At 37.3% G+C, this 20,254-nt stretch overlaps 1 protein-coding gene across 10 annotated transcripts in view; it reads right to left on the minus strand.

The window, feature by feature from the left end:
- The window catches only part of LOC107673735 (CLIP-associating protein 1-like), a 79,966-nt gene that overhangs the window by 37,573 nt on the left and 22,139 nt on the right, over window positions 1–20,254 (minus strand). For all 10 annotated transcript variants that reach the window (XM_016467477.1, XM_016467484.1, XM_016467481.1 and 7 more), the window contains exons 3-8: window positions 10,109–10,187; window positions 9,480–9,583; window positions 9,023–9,114; window positions 8,788–8,863; window positions 8,271–8,368; window positions 3,878–3,948 (exon numbers count right to left, since the gene is read on the minus strand). In XM_016467477.1, coding sequence (XP_016322963.1) covers window positions 3,878–3,948; window positions 8,271–8,368; window positions 8,788–8,863; window positions 9,023–9,114; window positions 9,480–9,583; window positions 10,109–10,187 — 520 coding nt within the window. The remainder of the gene's footprint in view (window positions 1–3,877; window positions 3,949–8,270; window positions 8,369–8,787; window positions 8,864–9,022; window positions 9,115–9,479; window positions 9,584–10,108; window positions 10,188–20,254) is intronic.

The raw sequence follows: 20,254 nt of genomic DNA on the forward strand, positions 1-20,254 counted from the left end.
GACAGACTATATAGTGACTGAAAGCTGACTTACTTAACACGTGTCCGTGCGACAGACTATATAGTGACTGAAAGCTGACTTGACACGTGTCCGTGCGACAGACTATATAGTGACTGAAAGCTGACTTGACACGTGTCCGTGCGACAGACTATATAGTGACTGAAAGCTGACTTAACACGTTTCCGTGCGACAGACTATATAGTGAGTGAAAGCTAACTTACTTAACACGTGTCCGTGCGACAGACTATATAGTGACTAAAAGCTGACTTACTTAACACGTGTCCGTGCGACAGTCTATATAGTGACTGAAAGCTGACTGAACACGTGTCTGTGCGGCAGACTATATAGTGACTGAAAGCTGACTTAGCACGGACACGTGTTCGAACGTTCTAACACAGGCGTGTTAGAACGAGCCGTTTTAGGGGGGTGTGGCAGAGTCTTAACTTTGATAAAGAATATCTCTTTGGTTTTGAGACTTTAGTCTTTGCAACTTCAGGGATCTTATCTATTCACGAACAGCTTGTAACACTCCAAAGAGAAAGGAAAACTTGAAATCGCATCATATGACCCCTTTAAGTCAGCTAGCTTTCAGTCACTATATAGTCTGTCGCACAGATGTGTTAAGTCAGCTTTCAGTCTGTCGCACAGACACTTCGCTTTAATCGCTTCTACTTCGGAGCCAGACACAAAAATTTAAACTGTCGCACAGATACTCGCTACGATAGCCTTCTAGTTCATCATAAACACTCACAGGACAGCTTTCAAACAGATGAAAGAATTTTGTTCCCCACACCAATTTCACTTCAGATTCAGTTTCGTGATCTTATACTCACAATTCACCGCATTGACCAGTATAAGCGGCTTGATTTGGAAGTGACTTCAGAACAATTTAGTCGAGATCAGCCCTCCTCCCTTCATGAAGGAGTGTGACATCAGTAAGATCAAGCATCTTCATCACATCTGTATATACTTCACTCCATTCATCTGAATTTGTCTTCATAAGCTAAGCTAAGTTTTTCTTTTATGCTCATGCTTAAAAGTTAACAGGTTATTGGCAACGTGCTTGTTACGAAGTCATTATTGGAACATATACTGTTTAACACAAAATTGTGTTTATCATTGGAACGTTTTCGTTGTTTGACTAAGCTAGTTTTAGGAAACGTGCTGTTGATCAAAGCTTTTGTATATTATTGGAAACATACCTGTTGCTCAGGCTTGGTTATTGCCAATAAACTTAATCAGTTCTACAGGGGTGCTTGAGGGTGCCAAGCACACTAATGCTAGTGTGATGTTATTTTATGCTAGCACATCTATAATCAGTCCTTCAATGTTTGCAGTTAAGGAGACAACGATCTTCAAGTAAGCTAACCATTATTCTCCATTTGACCGTTATAGTCCACCGTTATACTCCATTTGACCATTATACTCCACCGTTATACTCATTTCACCGTTATACTCCAATTGAGCATCATTCTCCCCTCTCATGGACTATTAAATTTTAGCCTAATGTACATCAATTTTAATAGCTTCACCAATCGCCTTACCAGAGAACAGCATTCCCGATTATAATTGAAATATGCTATCTCCGCTGTGCTGAGACAAGAGAGCATCCACAAAAGTTGCTGTGCTCCCTGATTGATCTTGGAATTAACATACTACGTCATTGTGTTGGGGGTTTCAAACCTCAGTGAGGTTTGTCTGTGGACAGCTAAGAACCTGAACCCTTCAGAGCAAAGCCTGCCGCCAAAATAATGTTCAAGACCTCTACAATAATCTTAGTCAACAGAGTGGTCCTAACTGAACTCTAGTTTGAGTGATGAATAAAGCTCAAATGTAGTTCAGGCAGACTACGGCGTGACAGCCAGCATCAGCTGATGCTCAGCTGATTGTAACTCCTCACACTACAATTAAATAAGATTTAAAAGTTCATCCGTACTCACACTTGCCTTAGGCTGTTGAACAGACATGCGCTTACCCTCCTCCATCCCCAACTCCTCCTTTTACAGGCACATGATCACTTAGCGTCTTGTCCACAGAAATCATCCATCAGCTAATCGTTGCTTAATCTGGTCCAGTCTTATTTACAGACCTGTATCACTTCTGCATGGAATTTTATATTATAGAAAGAAAACTTCTGGTAATCAGACAGAAACCAACATTACTTGGAAATCTCTGATTAAGGCTTCTCATCACAGTGTATCTAAATCAGTGTCTGCCAAAAGCACACTCATACCATGAGTTATCATTTGTAAAACTCTCACGGTTCCAATACGGCAGCAACAAGGTTCATGACAAATTACTTTATATGGAGCAGCATGAACCAAGGATCACATCAAAGCTTTTCAATTTAAAAATCAGCATGATATTATTCCATTAAATAAATCGAAATTCAGAAAAAGATGACAAAGTAAGTCCCTTTGAATCTAAAGTCAGAAAAACACACAAAGTGATTTTCTCAAAGCACTGCAGCATACAACGTGATGAGTATCGCTCGCTCACTGTCTCTCCCTCTCTGTCAGGTGTAATTCTAAAGCTGACCCTCACCCTAAAAATGATGATAGATTCATGTTTTATCTCAATATATTACCTCTGCCTGATTTCACTGACAGTTCAACCAGATTTACAAAGAAAGTCGAAGAGACGATCACCCAAATAAACAGTCATTTCATTATTAGTAAAATTACAAAAAAATCCTTATACCACAGATGCTGTTTTCAACCACCCACTGAAATGCAAAATGAGCCCAAATCCTGCAATATAATCTGCACAGGGTCACAGGGGAGAACAGGTGGAAGAGGTGGACTCAGACCTCACTAATTCTGTATTTCAAACAAACACGCTTCATAGACTCTAACACTTATAGATCTGCAACTGTCATGCCAAAACCTTCCTGATACATAAAGCCTGATCAAAAATGCCTTTTAGGCTATCATAGTGTACCTGATCAGGTCAATACAGTCATTCTTAAACAGTACTTATAATATTCCAATAATATAGTACATTATATATCATACAGTTTGTGTGGGTATTATTGACCATACCGTATTTTTTTTCTGTTGTGATGCTTCAAGTAATAATTAACAAATACCCTAGCACAGGGTTTGCCAAACTGAGGTTCATGAGTTAATTAAAAGCTAATGATTAATTGAATCATAAAAATTTAAAATTAAAATAAATAAATAATCTTTTAATCTCATTTAATAATTAAAAAATTGTTTTTTTAAATATTTTATTTGTTTATCTGCATGTCATGTGACCATTAACTGTCATCAGAGAACTGTAAACATGCAAATGCGTTGTTGAAATATTAACTTACAATTTCAGGAAGTACTTTAAGTCAGTATTTAGAACGAACAGGTTCAGCTGACCAAAAAAAGTCTTGGAATCCCTGCCCTAGGACATCATTATAAGATGCAAAGAGAAAATAGTTCCAAAACCTTGTGAGCTGCCTATGTAGACAGCATTTTAAGGCATTACAGGCATGCTTTCGACATGAAAGGCAGTTAGATACCTTCTACAATATTAAAGTAGCATCACATGTATCCTATACAGAAAAGGAAATCCTATAATGCACCGTGATAAGCTCAGTGAATAAAATGCATCCAAGATGGTGGATAATGCAAGAGAAATGTTGATAACAAATATAATTCTTCAATCCCCAAAAGCATAGATTAAAATAGCAGTTCAATCTAATTTAAAAAAATGTTCAACAAGGTGTCTATGTAAAATGAAACAAATGGGTCACTTTTGAGGTTAGGATGATGTAGGGAGTGGAACTAGGTTTTGGAAGACAGCCAGGGTAAACATCCAAGCTATGATGTTTAAAAGTCTGTTTGGACATTTGAATTCTTGGAATATCTAAACATATAGATCCTACCTGAACCCGAGGAGAGGATTATGTTCCCAGATCTTTGGACTTCATCAAATTTGCTGAAAATTACATTCAACCTGTAAAAAAAAAAAAAACAAGAATAAATTAATCTAAAGTTAAAGATCGCTCAGTTACAGAAAAACAATATCTAGACCTTCAGAGCAGTAACTCTGGAAATGTGACCCCTGGTGTACACAAAACAATCCTCAGAAACAGGTGTTGCAAATCTAACAAAAAAGGCTCTCAGCAAGCAGGGTAAATATCTATGAAATGGAAATACCTTTCACTCGGTCACTCCCTTTTTCCTGAGATACCACCTGACCACACTACACTACTATTTAACAAACGCTTAGACTATTAGCTATGGACATAATGACACGATGACCTAACTCATAAACTATGGACACAACAGGCAGTAAAGTACTTGGTTGCTAAACATGTCGGTAGGTGGTCTAAATGTGCGAACAAGGCCAGAACAAGCTACAATGAGGACCAGACTATTTGCCGTTAGCCATACGTCTGGCTGAGCGAGACTGGCTGTGATGTAACAGTTGATGTGTCACATTACAGCATGGATGGTTTTGTGATCCTGTCAGTGTAACGCAAGCTTTGCACCAACTATATCTGATGCCAAAGCAGATCTGCAAATCCAAAGGTAAGTGTAATCCATGTCAGGGCTCGACAATAAGGACTGCCCGATGGCCCGGGGCCAGCGTGAAAGACGTTTGGGACAGTAGACGGATTTGTCACTTGCCCGATCGGGCCACTGCAGCGTCGTCACGACTTATCATTTGCATGTGTTTTTAAGACTTGTTAATTTAAAAATTCAAGTGATTAAAAAGCATTTGGGCATGAAAGACAACTACATTCAGTACTCGCGCGTTGTGTTCTGTGTGAACAGCGTTTATACACTGGAGTATGTTACAGATGCACTGATGTACCGGACATTTTTTGTTTACGATGCGAGAAATATAGGAAGAAAATCCAAATACTGAATTTTATATGAATGTCTTTCTGAGGGGAACGAAACTGACTGTTTTCAGAAATGGCGTTTCCTTTTCATTTTGTCTCCGTATGATGCATTTAAATTAGTGTTAATGGTTAATATGCGCAGCGCTACTGTGTTTACAGCTGTAACCAAGGAAACGCTGTATCACCGTACCATAAGCGCTGTCTGCTGTCAGAGAGTGAGTCTGCGTCTCATTCAGCCCACCTGCTGTTTCTGTTTCGTGCAGATGTTTTATGTAGCATAATGTAGCGTCTGGACCAATCAGACACACAATATATATTTTGTTAGTTATATTTAACAAATACTCTGTAACACCCCTCAATTAACAAGTCTTATGAGGGCCTATGGACCCTTCCCTCATAGGAAAGACACATAATGCCAAGGGAAATAGACTGTTCTCTAATTAATTCATAGGAAAACCTTTCTTTGAATGAACACGCATATCCTTCAGATCATTGTGTATGTTGTTACTGTCCTTGTATATTGTATTTTATATTGTATACTGTTTTATGCAGGCTTATGATAGAACCACTCGTTCATGTAATCTTACATATATGTAATCCTACCATGTTTAGTATCTATGAATTCGTCTTCTGATGATCTAAACGAGAGTGTATATTATATGTTGGTACATAGGCAATATATGGTGTCATATAAGCTTATTTATTAGAATACAAGATAACAGATCAAAAACAATGATAACAGCAACTATTTTATTTTTTGTGGTGGCAGGGCCAGTGAAAATGTTGGCAGGGCAAGTAAAAATTTGAACCACTGACCCGACTGGGCCAGTAGAAAAAATCCTTAGCGATGATCCCTGCATGTGCAAAGAGGTTAGCCAATCATAACAGAGGAAATTAACAGGTCTTAAAGGTATAGCAGCAAAAAAAAAAAAATTCTTTAAAGGACAAAGAGATAGTTGTGAACAACAATACTGTTATTCAATGAAAGAAACATCGTAAGTGGATCAAAGGAAAAAATAATTATTTTAATTATAGAATGGCCTCTTCAATGAAGCAATAATTTTCGAAACACTTGAGCATCCTCAAATGACAGCAAATCACTTGGAGAACATCTGAAATGGAACCATGTAGCGCTGCTCCCTGAAACTACTCCCACTACATATTCACAAAGGTGAGGATGTTTTCTTCCTGTAAAACCCTCTGAGAATCCTTCATCCTTTACATCCCTCTCAGAAGATTGTCTATGCGAGTCAGAGGTAGATCCCCAGAGCCCTGAGCATCAAATCCAATTCATCGTCATGTTCTCAGCTCCCTGTGAGGGGATTCTGCCATGCTGAATCTAGATGGGCTACCACCTTTCTCTGCCTTACAGTGTGGCAAAGAATCATTTTAGGTCATAAATAGGGCTGAGTGATAAAATTAATACTCAAAATTTGCATTTATGATATTGTGAATATTGTGATGTTAATGTTCAAAGCTCTAACTGGCAAAGTCATTAAATTCTAACTAGGACAAGTAAGTAAAGCCTTGTAATATTTATGGTTAAGAGGATGTTGTTTCCTACAATCATGCTGTTAGGATTTAATTTTAAATGAGGGCAACCCTGCTGACAACAACTGACAAATGCAAACATTTAATCCTACAAGTCCATCATTTCTGCTTTACCAAGTGCAACACAACAGAATTTTGAATTGCAAATGAGACGGGATGCCTTTTCTGCAGTTTGAGAAATGGGAAATGCTTTTTGCTAAACCCTTATGCACTATATTGTTCAAAAGAGATTTCTTTCTCTACTCACTTCATCCATGCAAACTGACTGTGTGCCTCTAAATTAAGCTGTGAAGATTTGAATTTTACAGATACAGCCATGCCAGTCCGTGAAAAAATAGCAGTGCTGAAAAACTGTCATGCTGCTTTACCAAGTGCAACACAACAGAATTTTTAATTGCAAATGAGACGGGATGCCTTTTCTGCAGTTTGAGAAATGGGAAATGCTTTTTGCTAAACCCTTATGCACTATAGTGTTCAAAAGAGATTTCTTTCTCTACTCACTTCATCCATGCAAACTGACTGTGTGCCTCTAAATTAAGCTGTGAAGATTTGAATTTTACAGATACAGCCATGCCAGTCCGTGAAAAAATAGCAGTGCTGAAAAACTGTCATGCTGTCAGTGTGCTTAAGACTCAAACTGGATATTGAACATTTGGAAAATTAAAACTTTGTTGTGCACACTTAATTTATGATAAATATGAGCTTTAGAGAGAAATAAACGAGGGTTCAATACTTTCATAGATCCCTCCAAGGCCCATTTTAATTGTGTGGTTATCATTTATAGTAACAGGATTTGGTCTAGTCCCAAAGAATTTGGGTACAGATGCACATGAAGCCAACTGAGAAGGCAGCATGGAAATTATATTAATCTAATAAATCAAATATAATGAGTACAGCCCTCGGAAGTGGAAATTAATTAGCATTAGCTTAAAATATTTTCATATGACCCAAATTATTGTATTAATAAGATCTGGTGAATTAACTCAAAAATACTGGAGCTGCAGTACACATGCAGTACTTGAGCCTTGATGCTCACAAATGAGTTGCCGGTTTGTCGTTGTGTCCGAAGTCACAGCAAACTGTTTTCCCCAAGCATGTTCCAATTGAGCCTGCTCTCAAAAGTCTTAAAACTATAACCACTGAGAAGATCAGAGAAACAGATGCCTGCATGGGTCCTGGAGACATGCACAGATTTTAAGTGGGAGGGACGCCTAACAGATGTTACAACCAAATTCAGACCACAAGCAAATGCTGGCATGCCTTCCTCCTCTCCATGCACTTAACTCTTGCTGTGCAGTATTCATGGTTGGACACTTTTTTTTGTAGGATCAAACCAATAGAGCAAAACATCTGAGACTGGTACTATGAATTCCACACTTTTCTGAATTCTAAATCACCAAATCAGGAGGTTTAAGCTTAATTACATATTAGGTGGTGTGCTCTGAGCACATAATGTAAGCCGCTAAAAGCATATTAGTCTCAAGTTAGAGGGCAGAGTCAGATTCTGGGTCCGGAGGAAAATTAAGACCTAATGACCTGTATGAATAGCCACTTTAGCCTCTTAAGGGAATAAGAATCATTACAGTACTAACAGAGACTGGTTCATGAATGTTTTCACTCTGTTTAGAAACACTTACTAATGGGGAAAACCAGCTGTCTAGATTTATCAATGCCTGATAGAAGTAAATGAACTCATGCCGCGAATACCTAGAGGGAAAAAAGACCTTCAAAACATCCAGATAAGTCCAAAATTAGACAAAAATCCACCTGAATTAGAAAAGACCCTGGGAGTGTCCTGAAAACGCTAACATTCTAGATATAAAGCTGATGCATTGTCTGTGAACTGGTACAGAATTAGGAAAAAGGAAGAGCTTACCTTGATTGCGGCAGTCCTTTTTTGCTAAGGTCAATTCTAACCTTCTCTCCAACATGTCTGTATATTTCCACAAGGCAGTTCATAGCTGCATCCCGAACCTGGGCAGATAATTGGACAACAGTTTCATAATTTCACTCATTTTAAAATGAGTCTCTAACCTGTGCAACTCTAACTCGTGGAAGCTTTATATGGAAATATTTTTTCCATATTTTATTTTTTAAAATGTAAATGTTTTAGAAGGACAAAAAAAGCAACTATATTGCTACTTATATATTTATTCTGAATGCTTTCCACTGCATCTGTTAACAATATTCATTCATATTGTAAAATGTATATTTATTTAATAAAAACGAATGTACACTGTCATATTTCCATCAACTCCATATCCAAAACCACCAGCAGAGGTCACTATAGCTTTGTGAAATGTTGCTACCTTCATCCATTGTTCTGTAAAAAAAGCCATGTCACACAGATCAGTTTAATCTTGAATGTTTTAGATAACAACAAATGCACATACCTGACTTGTGGGGTCTCCGAGTAGATTACATATATGTGGTACAATTTTGCTCAGGGTTAAGCCTTGGGCACCGTATCTGAAAAACATAAGTGATGGTGACAGGGAGGACAGCATTAGTGCATCATGGTGGGTTGTGGTAACTTTGCCAACTTCAGCTTTAATGGGTTATCCATTAAGTTGTGTTTATGATGAATGAAAACTACAATATCCAGACTGAGAGGACAATGGGACTTACGTGTTCAGAGTTGAGATGAGACAGAGACAGACTCCCTCTCTGGTCCGGTTGTTTTTGTGTTTGAAACCCCCCAACATTCGGTCCCATATGTACTGTGAAGACAATCCAAATGTAATACTTTCAATCTAATACAATTAAATGGCAGCTAATCGCATTATGAGACCTCCCATCAGCCTTTTCATGGAGCGAATAGTTCAATACATTAACTAAATTAAATCCCGTTTAAAATACCACAAAGGCATCTCGCAAGGGTACTTCTGAGTGGAGCAGGTTGTTCAGATCTTACATTACAAATATCGTTTAGGCTGTCATGATATTTTAACACAAAGACAAAATACAGAGATGTCTGTTTGTGGGCATAATGCACTGTGTTCACACAACAGGACTGCAGTGTTAGCTTTAGATTGGATTGAACGTCCTGGAATTAATATTTAGGCTAAATAAAGACAAATACTACCTGAGGAGTAGCTGACTGCTCCATGATCTTCAGCAGCAGGGTTTGATCTTGGTCTCTGACTTGATCTTTGGCATCGCCTAACCGATCTATCAAGCTGGGTAAAACTGGGGATGGAGAGAACAAAGATTAAATATTAGGGATGTGCAAAACTATTTTCATTACTGATTAGTCAACTAGATGGAAGCTTCAAATCATTTGAGACTGAAGACCTTCAGATTATGTAATAACGGGAACATTTCTCACAGCAGACAATCTGAAGCCTGACAGTGATTGCCTTGAAATTCACTGATGAATGCAGTGAATTTGTTACAAAAGCAGTGTTTGATGACTGCAGCAGTGATGCTTTAAAGCAGATGAATTTTAAGAAGCAACTTCTCAGAGGGTTTCAGTGTATGCTGACAGTTCCAGCATTTAAAGCATAACACTCTGTCAGCAAACTCAAACCTTCTGCAGGAAGTTGTATCTCTTCATTTGTACCCTTTAAAGCACCACTACTTAAAAAGTGATAAAAAATGTTCTTCAGATAAACTATAACATGAAAATGAAGTGTCATACAACGATCCTTATTTCTCGTGGTAATAAAATCTGACATTTTTTACACATATAAGATAAGATATTACTATTCCTACCTGTACCAACTTGGGGCCGAAATCGATCCTGTAATCTCGTCACTAAGGCAGAAAGCAGGTCCATTCCCAACAAAGCCAACTGAAGGTGAAAAAAACAAATAAAAAATGAAACCGAGACAAAAAAAAAAAAGTGCATTATATGTGCGCACTTTTATTCAATTTAAATGTGTGTTGTTACAATACACAAAATCTTGAATTATCTTTAAAAATCTTTAAGTAACTGTACACTGTGATTGTCAATTCAAAGTAGGCTATTACAAAGAACAAAGTAAGAAGGTACAATTAATGAAATGGCCGCCCCTCCCCCAAACTGAATGAGCAGAGCAGAGGATTATAGGTAACAAATAGGGCATCTGAGTCTGAACAAGCAATGCAATGGACTATGGATAACAGACAAATTTCAGCTGAATCCAAAATAACATATTACAAGTATGAATACTAGTACTAGAAATACTACACATTCACATACTACTTAAGATTAGTATACTTATGTTATCCAAACGAGTAGTGCAAAGGATTATGGGTAAATCCCTAACATCTTATTTTCTCCTTTCTCAGCCTTTTTTGAAATTGCAGCCACAGTAGTTCCTTTCCAGTAAAGTTCATTACACATATTTAAACAAATTTCACTTCAATGGTCAACAATTTGGTCTCTCTTTTATTCCAACCATCACGAGAAGATCGGCACAAAACAAACATACTGCAAATGCTCCGCCCAACCACTTAACTTTCCTTGTCATGGGGTTGAGGACTGTTCAATGAGCGTATAGTGAGAGCAGGCCTGCTAACACCATATCAACACAATCGCATCACCTGACTTCTAGAAGACAGATAATGGTGCAATTTTTGGAAATCCTCACGTTTAAAGTTTATCTCCTGTCATTTGTTTAATCCTCCCCTCTTGATTTATTTTACATATGTATCTAAGCAGCTGGGTTTGACTCCAATATATCTACTATAACAAAGTCCTGATCCTTTGTTCTCACTCATACAGAAAATGACTAATTATGCTGGTGACACCCAGGACTGAGACACAGATAAACCACATCAGCTGAGGAGAGTATTAAATGCCTTAGAGGAGGTGCAAAAAAGGCAAGTCGTATCATGAGGCACTGGGTAGCACACAGCTGATTTCTTTGCTGTCCTCCTTAATGCACACATTCTCACAGATGGGAACAGATTTAGCCATTTTCTACTATATATACCATTAAAAAATTTGGGGTCAGTAAGTCATTTTTAAAAATATATTAATACTTTTATTCAGCAAGGATGCATTAAATTGATCAAGCGTGACAGTAAAAGCATTTTTAATCTTACAAAAGGTTTCTATTTCAAATCAGTGCTGTTCTTTTGAACTTTCTATTCATCATTGAATCCTGCACAAATGTATCACGGTGGCAACTGTTTTCAAAATAATAATAATGATAATAATAAGAAGAAATGTTTCTTGATCACCAAATCGGCATATCAGAATGATTTCTGAAGGATCATATGACACTGAAGACTGGAGTAATGGCTGCTGAAAATTCAGCTGTGTCATCACAAGAATAAATTACATTTGATTAAAATAGAAAACAGTAGAAAACAAAACTGTAATAATATTTCACAATATTAATGTTTTTTTCTGTATTTTTCATCAGAGTTGTAAGCCCGCCTCCTCCCTATGTGCAATCCAAACCATCTTCTCACCAGCAACCTCCTGCTTCAGACCATCTTAGGCTGCCAAATTTAAACATACACTATCCCGCTATTTATATCTCTCCTATCCACCACAGTCAAAGAAAAGAGTCAAGGACTATTGTTCTCCTTTCTGAGCTTTTGTTTCATCTCTCTGTGCTTTCTTTTGCTTCATTCCTTCCTCTGTTTCCTTGTTAATGGCTGATAGGAAATACACAGGAGCGTGATCGATCATTCCAGCTTCTGCTCCAGGCTCAAATCAATACCAAAATAAACTATTACATACAGTGGGTACGGAAAGTATTCAGACCCCCTTCAATTTTTCACTCTTTGTTATATTGCAGCCATTTGCTAATGCCTACGCCTGTACATCCCTCACTAAGACAGTGGAGCTCAACCTTTTTTAGTGCATGGCCCATTTTAAAAGGTGTCATTGTCATGAGGAATCAGATTTTTCTTTATAGTAAATTGCAATTAAAACAATTTTAAAAAATTCCAAAACGGAGCTTTTCAGTCAGAGGGTCAAATAAATGATCATGTATCATTAAATTAACTGTTTCATCTACTTAAAAAAAAAATACTGAATGTTACAGACAACAAATTACATTTTTATTTCACTGGTCAACTTTATTATTATTTACTTTTCTTTTTAGTATCTTGCACCCTGAAAGCCCTGTTATGAAAGCAAAAACTCATTCTGCATGAATGTCTAACTTGGATCAATAATTGTTTCCTATGAAAACAAAGGTTCTGAATCATCAAGTTCACCTTTACATCTGGTTTGTTATAGCCTACATTTCCTGCAATATTTTAAAGGGGTCATATGATGCGATTTAAATTTTTCCTTTCTCTTTGGAGTGTTACAAGCTCTTGGTCCAAGACAAACTGCATTTTTTATACACCTCCGTTAAGATTTGGGGCCAGTTAGATTTTTAAATGTTTTTGGTCTCTTATGCTCACCAAGACTGCATTTATTTTATCAAATATACAGTAAGAAAAAGTTATTTGTGAAATGTTACAACTCAAAACATCTGTTCTTCCATTTAAATATATTTTAAAATGCAATTTACTCCTGTGATAGCAAAGCTGAATTTTCAGCAGCCATTACACACATTTTCAGCGTCATGTGAGCCTTCAAAAATAATTCCAATATGCTGATTTGGTGCTCAAGAAACATTGCTCATTAGTATCAATACTGAAAACAGTTGTGACATGCTTTTCAGGATTCTTTGAATAGAAACTTCAAAAGCACATAATTTATTTGAAATGGAAATCTTTTGTATCATTCTAAATGTCTTTACTGTAATTTTAGATCAATTGAATGCATCCTTGCTGAATAAAAATATTGATTTCTATCCCCAAAAAATAACATACAGGAACTAGAACTATAAAAATTATGATATAAAAAAGGGGAAAAACCCACAAATAAGATCCAACTCTATATGCAAACCCAAGGTGGAAAACCTCTGCACTATGATTTCTTTGGTGGTGTGTTACCAGGATCATTCCAGATTGATGTAGCTGGTAAAATAAGCTTGTCCCAGATCCTCACAGGAACAGAGTCCTCATTAGGCCCGTCCAAATGGGAGGACATTATCCAGGCCAGTGAGACTGCAGGACTAAATGATCTGCAGGGCACAGGGTGTACACTGCCTGTTAAGGAAACCAGTGTTCAAACTGAAATACTACTGAAGACAATGCTGAAAGATTGTATGTAAATAAATGATTAAATAAATAACACAGTGTTAGTCTAACAAAGGTCTTTCCAGTCAGGATGCGTTGCTAAAGCTATCAGGTCTCTCATTTGCATAAAGCTGAACTCTAGTTAACTTTGTTTCATTGCCAACAACCACTATTAATCATTACGTCAACTCAAAAAAAAAATCTAGTTTTGCTTCTACGCTGGTTTGCTCATTGGTGCCAGCTTTGTGAGAATTATCTGTGATTTTCCATGAGTCAAGGAAGAACAGCTGGAATGAAGTCAACAGGCCCAGACATGGATGCAAGAAATCAACATAGGCCCACTCTCCATGTGCTGGGTCATTATTATCATCATACCTGCAACCGCACCACCACCAAGATTAAATAATGGCCATACACTCTACATTAGCCTTGTATTTTGGAAGGATTGTGAGTTCAAAGGCTTTTTATTAAATAAGCTGGTCTCAGGTCAGCGCTTGAGGGAGATTCAAGGCCATCTGTAATAGAAGACGAATGTTGCACCACAGCTGTTCTCAAGTAGTACAGTGGCTCCCTGAGTCACCGGTAAAAAGGGCCTGAGGGACGTCAGGAGAGGCTAAGTGGAGTCTGAACAGAGAAAACGCCTACGATACTGCAGTCACACCACAGCAGCACAGCACAAGAAGCACCGATACTGAGCAACACTCGCATCACCAGACGCTTTCCCTGCCTGAATTTCTCTTGAGAAACGCCTGAAATGAGATGTCTTCTCATCCTACAAAATAAGTGCCTCCCACTTCACTATTCACTGGCTCTTCCATCACTGCACGGTCATGATCTCTGAAATGAGAGCATGTTTCGCTGCTCACAAGAGTCCTTACGATTAATGTGAAACTCCAAAAAGGACCCAAAAACACCATAAAAGAAGTCCATTCAAAGTGCATGTAAAACAGTGAAATAAAAGTCATTATTTACTGAACTACCATTTAAAACTAAAATTAGTTAATAGGCTAATTCAGGAGTTAAAACAGGAGTTCATGAGAAAACTGCAAGTGGTTCGTAAGTTGATGTAATGCAAATAAATAATTGAATCATAAAAAAAAAAAAATCTTTAAAGGGGTCATATGATGCGATTTCAAGTTTTCCTTTCTCTTTGGAGTGTTACAAGCTGTTCGTGAATAGATAAGATCCCTGAAGTTGCAAAGACTAAAGTCTCAAAACCAAAGAGATATTCTTTATCAAAGTTAAGACTCTGCCACACCCCCCTAAAACGGCTCGTTCTAACACGCCCCCACATATCTAGGTCACTATGTGGGAATATTTGCATAATGCGCCCAAATGTGCACGCAAAGAAAGAAGGCGTGGTTTCAGTAACCGCAGTTAGTGTTGATGCAGCCATGTCAGAGAGACGCTGTGTGTTTCTAGGCGAAAGCAAAAGCACTTTATTTGGCCTTCCGAAAGTAGATGCATTTAGGAATCTTTAAGATTACTTACAACAGAACAGCAATGCATTTTATGGACGACCGTTTCGTGAACCTAGGAGAGGAGGTAATTCTGACTTTGCTATGACAATCTGGCGCTTCTGAATCAGCGACTGTAAGTATGTTTTGTTACTAGTTTAAGTATTTGCTATTGACTGTTCAAATGCGGAGTTTTGCGCATCGTGTGTGTGCGCGCGCGCGCTTGTGTGAGTGAGAGAGAGAGAGAGAGACAGCATCACATCAAAGTGGAGTCAGCTGTCTTAACTGTGGCTTGTGTTCTGCATCAATACCAGCTTCATCACTGTGTCCGTCACGCGACTCTGTTCCCCTTTCGGGCTCTGGCTTTACATTTATTTTGAAAGATGAAGCTCACGATTATGGAATGATCTTTAAAAAAGCATCATATGACCCCTTTAAAATGTTTTCCTTTTAATTTTCTACATTTTTATTTTAAAAGTACAATTTATTATTACAAAAGTGATATATCTTCATTTTTTATAATTAGTTATAATAATATTATTGTAAATAAAATACAAAAAAATCAAATGTAAATAATATAAAATATAATACTAAAACAAAAAATTGTTGTTATTATTTTTATTATACTGTAAAGATCTTATGTAACCACATCCCATTTCAGCACTGCGGTGATTGTCTTCTGTCTTCCGGTTTATATTTCCACAGCATGAAGGTAAGATCTTACAAATTTATGAATGAACCAATCATTTTAAAATGTCCCCGGTCTACTGACATTTTTGTTCATGATAACTTCTGTTAACTCTACAATAAGTACATCCACTTCACCAGTTAATTACTCTTTGACAGCAATTTCACAGAATATTTAAAAAAAAAGTTTGGGAATTCCTGGGTTCCATGTGAGTTGTTGGACCAACACTAGCATATCTAGGCTAATAGAAGGTATTGGCTAGGTAAGGGAGTGCAAGTTTTCAGAATACAATGGTGGACTAAAAGCACATCAGGGGAGCTGTTAAGATCTTCAGAGAGCTCATGGGACCGATTACTGCAGGCATGATCTCTATCAAAACAACATGCACAAGCCACAAGGAACTAAACAATCTACTCTACATCAAACCAAAAATCACAGCAACATAAGAACTATGGAACTTGTTTACTGGGCTGAAAGGTTACACAAGAAATACAGAACCAACAAGCTACAGAACAATAACAGCGAGCTAATTAAAATTTCAAATTAGAGCGAGGCATCGCTCAAAGAACAAAAAAACATCACTGTCCTTTCTGTGACCTGTGTGACCCCTATTAAACCGCATCCATATTTAAACGCGCATGAATTTGAGAGAGCTTATCAGCGCTGCCCTGATCCCGACCCCATCACCTTCCTCTTTATGTAAAAGGGAGAACACAGCACTGTCCACACATACTGTCCTCACAGACATTACTGTGGTTCACTGGGCTGCAGAACTGTCTACGGGCTGTTTAAAAACTTTTAGGCAGTGTGCTGGAGACAACAGCTCTCATATATGAACAGCACTGCACACAATATCCTCTGTGAAATGAGAAAACAAACAACAAAAACAATCTCATTACTTGTTAGTGCAATAAATGTTGCTGTGTTTCTCTAAAGCTTTTCAAATTAACCAGCCCTGCAGTGCACTAAACAGCTTGTGGATCTTGATAATGGCGTCACTAAGAAACTGTCCTCCTAAAATAGCACATTTTCAGAGAAAACAAAAACAACTTGTGAAGAAACACCCTGAGGGAAAGAAGAAATGTTCATTTCTGAATATTAACCCTTTACAAAAAAAGTACTATGGTAGTACCACGGGACAGTGACTGTATTAGATGATACACTGATAGCTTGGTACTAAATATTTATATTAGCTGTACATGGTATTTACACATTACTCCAAAGTATTTCAAAGAAGACATTGGTAAAATCCTGTTACTTTTTTTTTTGGTTTGTTAATTTGGTTTGAAATTATGAATGACAGACATTCATATTTTGCCGTTTCTAAATTTAGATATTCCACCTAAATTATATTTAACATCTTCTATTCTTCAGGAAATCTCAATGCACTATAAATGTTGTGGTAAATCCATTTTACTCACATTCAAAACGATCACTTTGAATTTTTTTGTGCGTTTTATTTTTCATTTATTTTGACAAAATAGAGCAGAATTTTAATATTGGCACAACATTAAAATAATTATCAGCTTATTGGTATTGGGCAGAACTGTAGTGCAACCCTACAAATCAGTCAATGTTGCTGTGCAAGCAAACTGACAAAAGCCACTGAAAGTCAAGCAGTATCGACGGGGTCTGACTATGACAACCCGAGCATTTCCCTTTTTCCTCACAATAGAATGCCACACAAGCCTACACTTAAGAGGTCAGAGGAAACTTTCCAACTGCTTGGAATATACACTCAAGAAGTGAAGCGGGTGCCATCTTGACACAGTGAGAAAGGAATGTGGACAATCCTTGCCAACAAAACGGAAACCTTAGAAAGGCAGAACAACTACAGCTGATATCCAGCAAAGAGCATTTCCTCTTATCAAACACACACATGCAACTTTTACGACAGCAGGTGCTGACCAGTGCAGGAAATCTGAAGTCAGCTGAGTGTGCATGAGTGTAGTGTGTGTGTCAAAGACAACTTTCTCTAATCCATCAAGTTGCTGGGGTGTCCAAAGCCAGTGTGTGGTCCAAACAAGTCACAATTAAGGGTCGACCGATTATCGGCCTGGCCAATTATCAACACCGATATTAAGCATTTTTATGATTATCGGTATCGGTCATTTTCAAAACCGATTTGCCAATAATATTATTTAATTTTGAAACACGCTATCTGGCTCTGATGCAGCCTGTCAGAACCCACCACTCTGTGGCCTAAAGCAATCTCCGCCCACCGCCCATCTGATTTGTTGGGAGTCACGAGTCCGACCAATCAGCGTGGAAGGCTAAAGGCACTGAAAGTTTTGCACTCTCACACCAAAAGCGCTTGCTAACTGGAGCTGCATCAGTGATCACGCGTCAGTTGTCTCTCTAAGGCAGCAGCAGACGTTGCTGAAGTTGCAATAAATAACAATCCACTACACTGAAGTCGCAAAACACCTCAATATTATCTATTTATGGTTTCCGCAATGGGTAAAACGCGGACGGAATCGCAGAGTCTAGTCATATAAAATGGAATGTACTGTATAACGCGGAATGTCACCGAATTTGTCAAAGTTTGGATGAATTAATCAAAAGTAGGTCAGTACACTTAAATCGACTCACGCTATGGACTAGTACATGTAAATATTAAGCCGCAAAAAGACCATTTAAATATGAATCCTGCATGTTCTGCGTGTCTCTGTGTATGTAAATGGAACAGACGCGCGGTTTTGTTTACTACACACATACTGAAGTGCGTGATGCTCGCGGTGTTTTCAGCATCTGCCGTCTCACTAAATGAGGACATAAATACATGAACAACATCTCCAGAACTGCTCTGAGAGTTACTTCATGAGCATTTGACCGTTTCATTTGAGTAAAACTAGCATCATATCATATACATAGGCTACCTCATGGCAACCCGTCAAAATAAAAGTTCGGTTTAGCTACTACTACTACTATTACTACTACAACAATTATTACAACTTTTGTTTAAAAGAATAATCACACAATACCCTATTTCTTCCATGTTTTAATTTTAATAGTAAACTCCTTTGTTTGCCAAAAATAGAGTTGAACTCTCATTTGATTAAAAGATCAATTAAATTAATGTTTTATGCCTTCATTTGCACTGCACTGTAAATTAAAACTAATGGAAATGACTGTCACATAGGCCAAGATTAAGATACTGTCACGTAGGCTAAGATTAGGATGACAAAAATTTAGACATTTGAATAGGCTTTTGAACCAAGTTTGCCTAAAATAGGCTATTAGTGTTATAGTTTCATTAAAATAGTTGCGGTCTTCTTAACTTCTACAATGGAGCTATGAAGACAATTAAATTATTTACACTTATTATATACATTGTGCTTTTTTAAGTTAATCAATTGATGCGCATTAGATGATGAATTGAACAGTCACCTCTTGTAGGTTATGATTTAGTCATCAGAAAAGAATCAATGAAGAATTATGAGAGGTTATGCTATTACAGGTCAGTACACTTAAATCGACTCACGCTATGGACTAGTACATGTAAATATTAAGCCGCAAAAAGACCATTTAAATATGAATCCTGCATGTTCTGCGTGTCTCTGTGTATGTAAATGGAACAGACGCGCGGTTTTGTTTACTACACACATACTGAAGTGCGTGATGCTCGCGGTGTTTTCAGCATCTGCCGTCTCACTAAATGAGGACATAAATACATGAACAACATCTCCAGAACTGCTCTGAGAGTTACTTCATGAGCATTTGACCGTTTCATTTGAGTAAAACTAGCATCATATCATATACATAGGCTACCTCATGGCAACCCGTCAAAATAAAAGTTCGGTTTAGCTACTACTACTACTATTACTACTACAACAATTATTACAACTTTTGTTTAAAAGAATAATCACACAATACCCTATTTCTTCCATGTTTTAATTTTAATAGTAAACTCCTTTGTTTGCCAAAAATAGAGTTGAACTCTCATTTGATTAAAAGATCAATTAAATTAATGTTTTATGCCTTCATTTGCACTGCACTGTAAATTAAAACTAATGGAAATGACTGTCACATAGGCCAAGATTAAGATACTGTCACGTAGGCTAAGATTAGGATGACAAAAATTTAGACATTTGAATAGGCTTTTGAACCAAGTTTGCCTAAAATAGGCTATTAGTGTTATAGTTTCATTAAAAAAGTTGCAGTCTTCTTAACAACTTCTACAATGGAGCTATGAAGACAATTAAATTATTTACACTTATTATATACATTGTGCTTTTTTAAGTTAATCAATTGATGTGCATTAGATGATGAATTGAACAGTCACCTCTTGTAGGTTATGATTTAGTCATCAGAAAAGAATCAATGAAGAATTATGAGAGGTTATGCTATTACTAGGGATGTGCGCGACGACTAATTTGACTTAAGTTTAAACGAAAGTTTTGTATCCGACTAGTCTAAAAGCAAGAAACCCCCAAAAGATGGTAAGAAAAAAAAAACCTCTGTGCGTGCGTGTAGCATATATAATAGCCTATATTTGAAATACTTAATCTATGAATCACAATGTCAAATCCCTCAATGAATTCCGCTTGCTGCTAGGGCTGGGCAATAATTCAATATCAATATGTATCGCGATATCATTTTTTTCAATAACGGTGATATGATTTTTAAACACATTTCCGA

Source organism: Sinocyclocheilus anshuiensis, unplaced genomic scaffold (assembly GCF_001515605.1).
Source record: "Sinocyclocheilus anshuiensis isolate Anshui unplaced genomic scaffold, SAMN03320099.WGS_v1.1 scaffold808, whole genome shotgun sequence".
NCBI lineage: Eukaryota > Metazoa > Chordata > Actinopteri > Cypriniformes > Cyprinidae > Sinocyclocheilus > Sinocyclocheilus anshuiensis.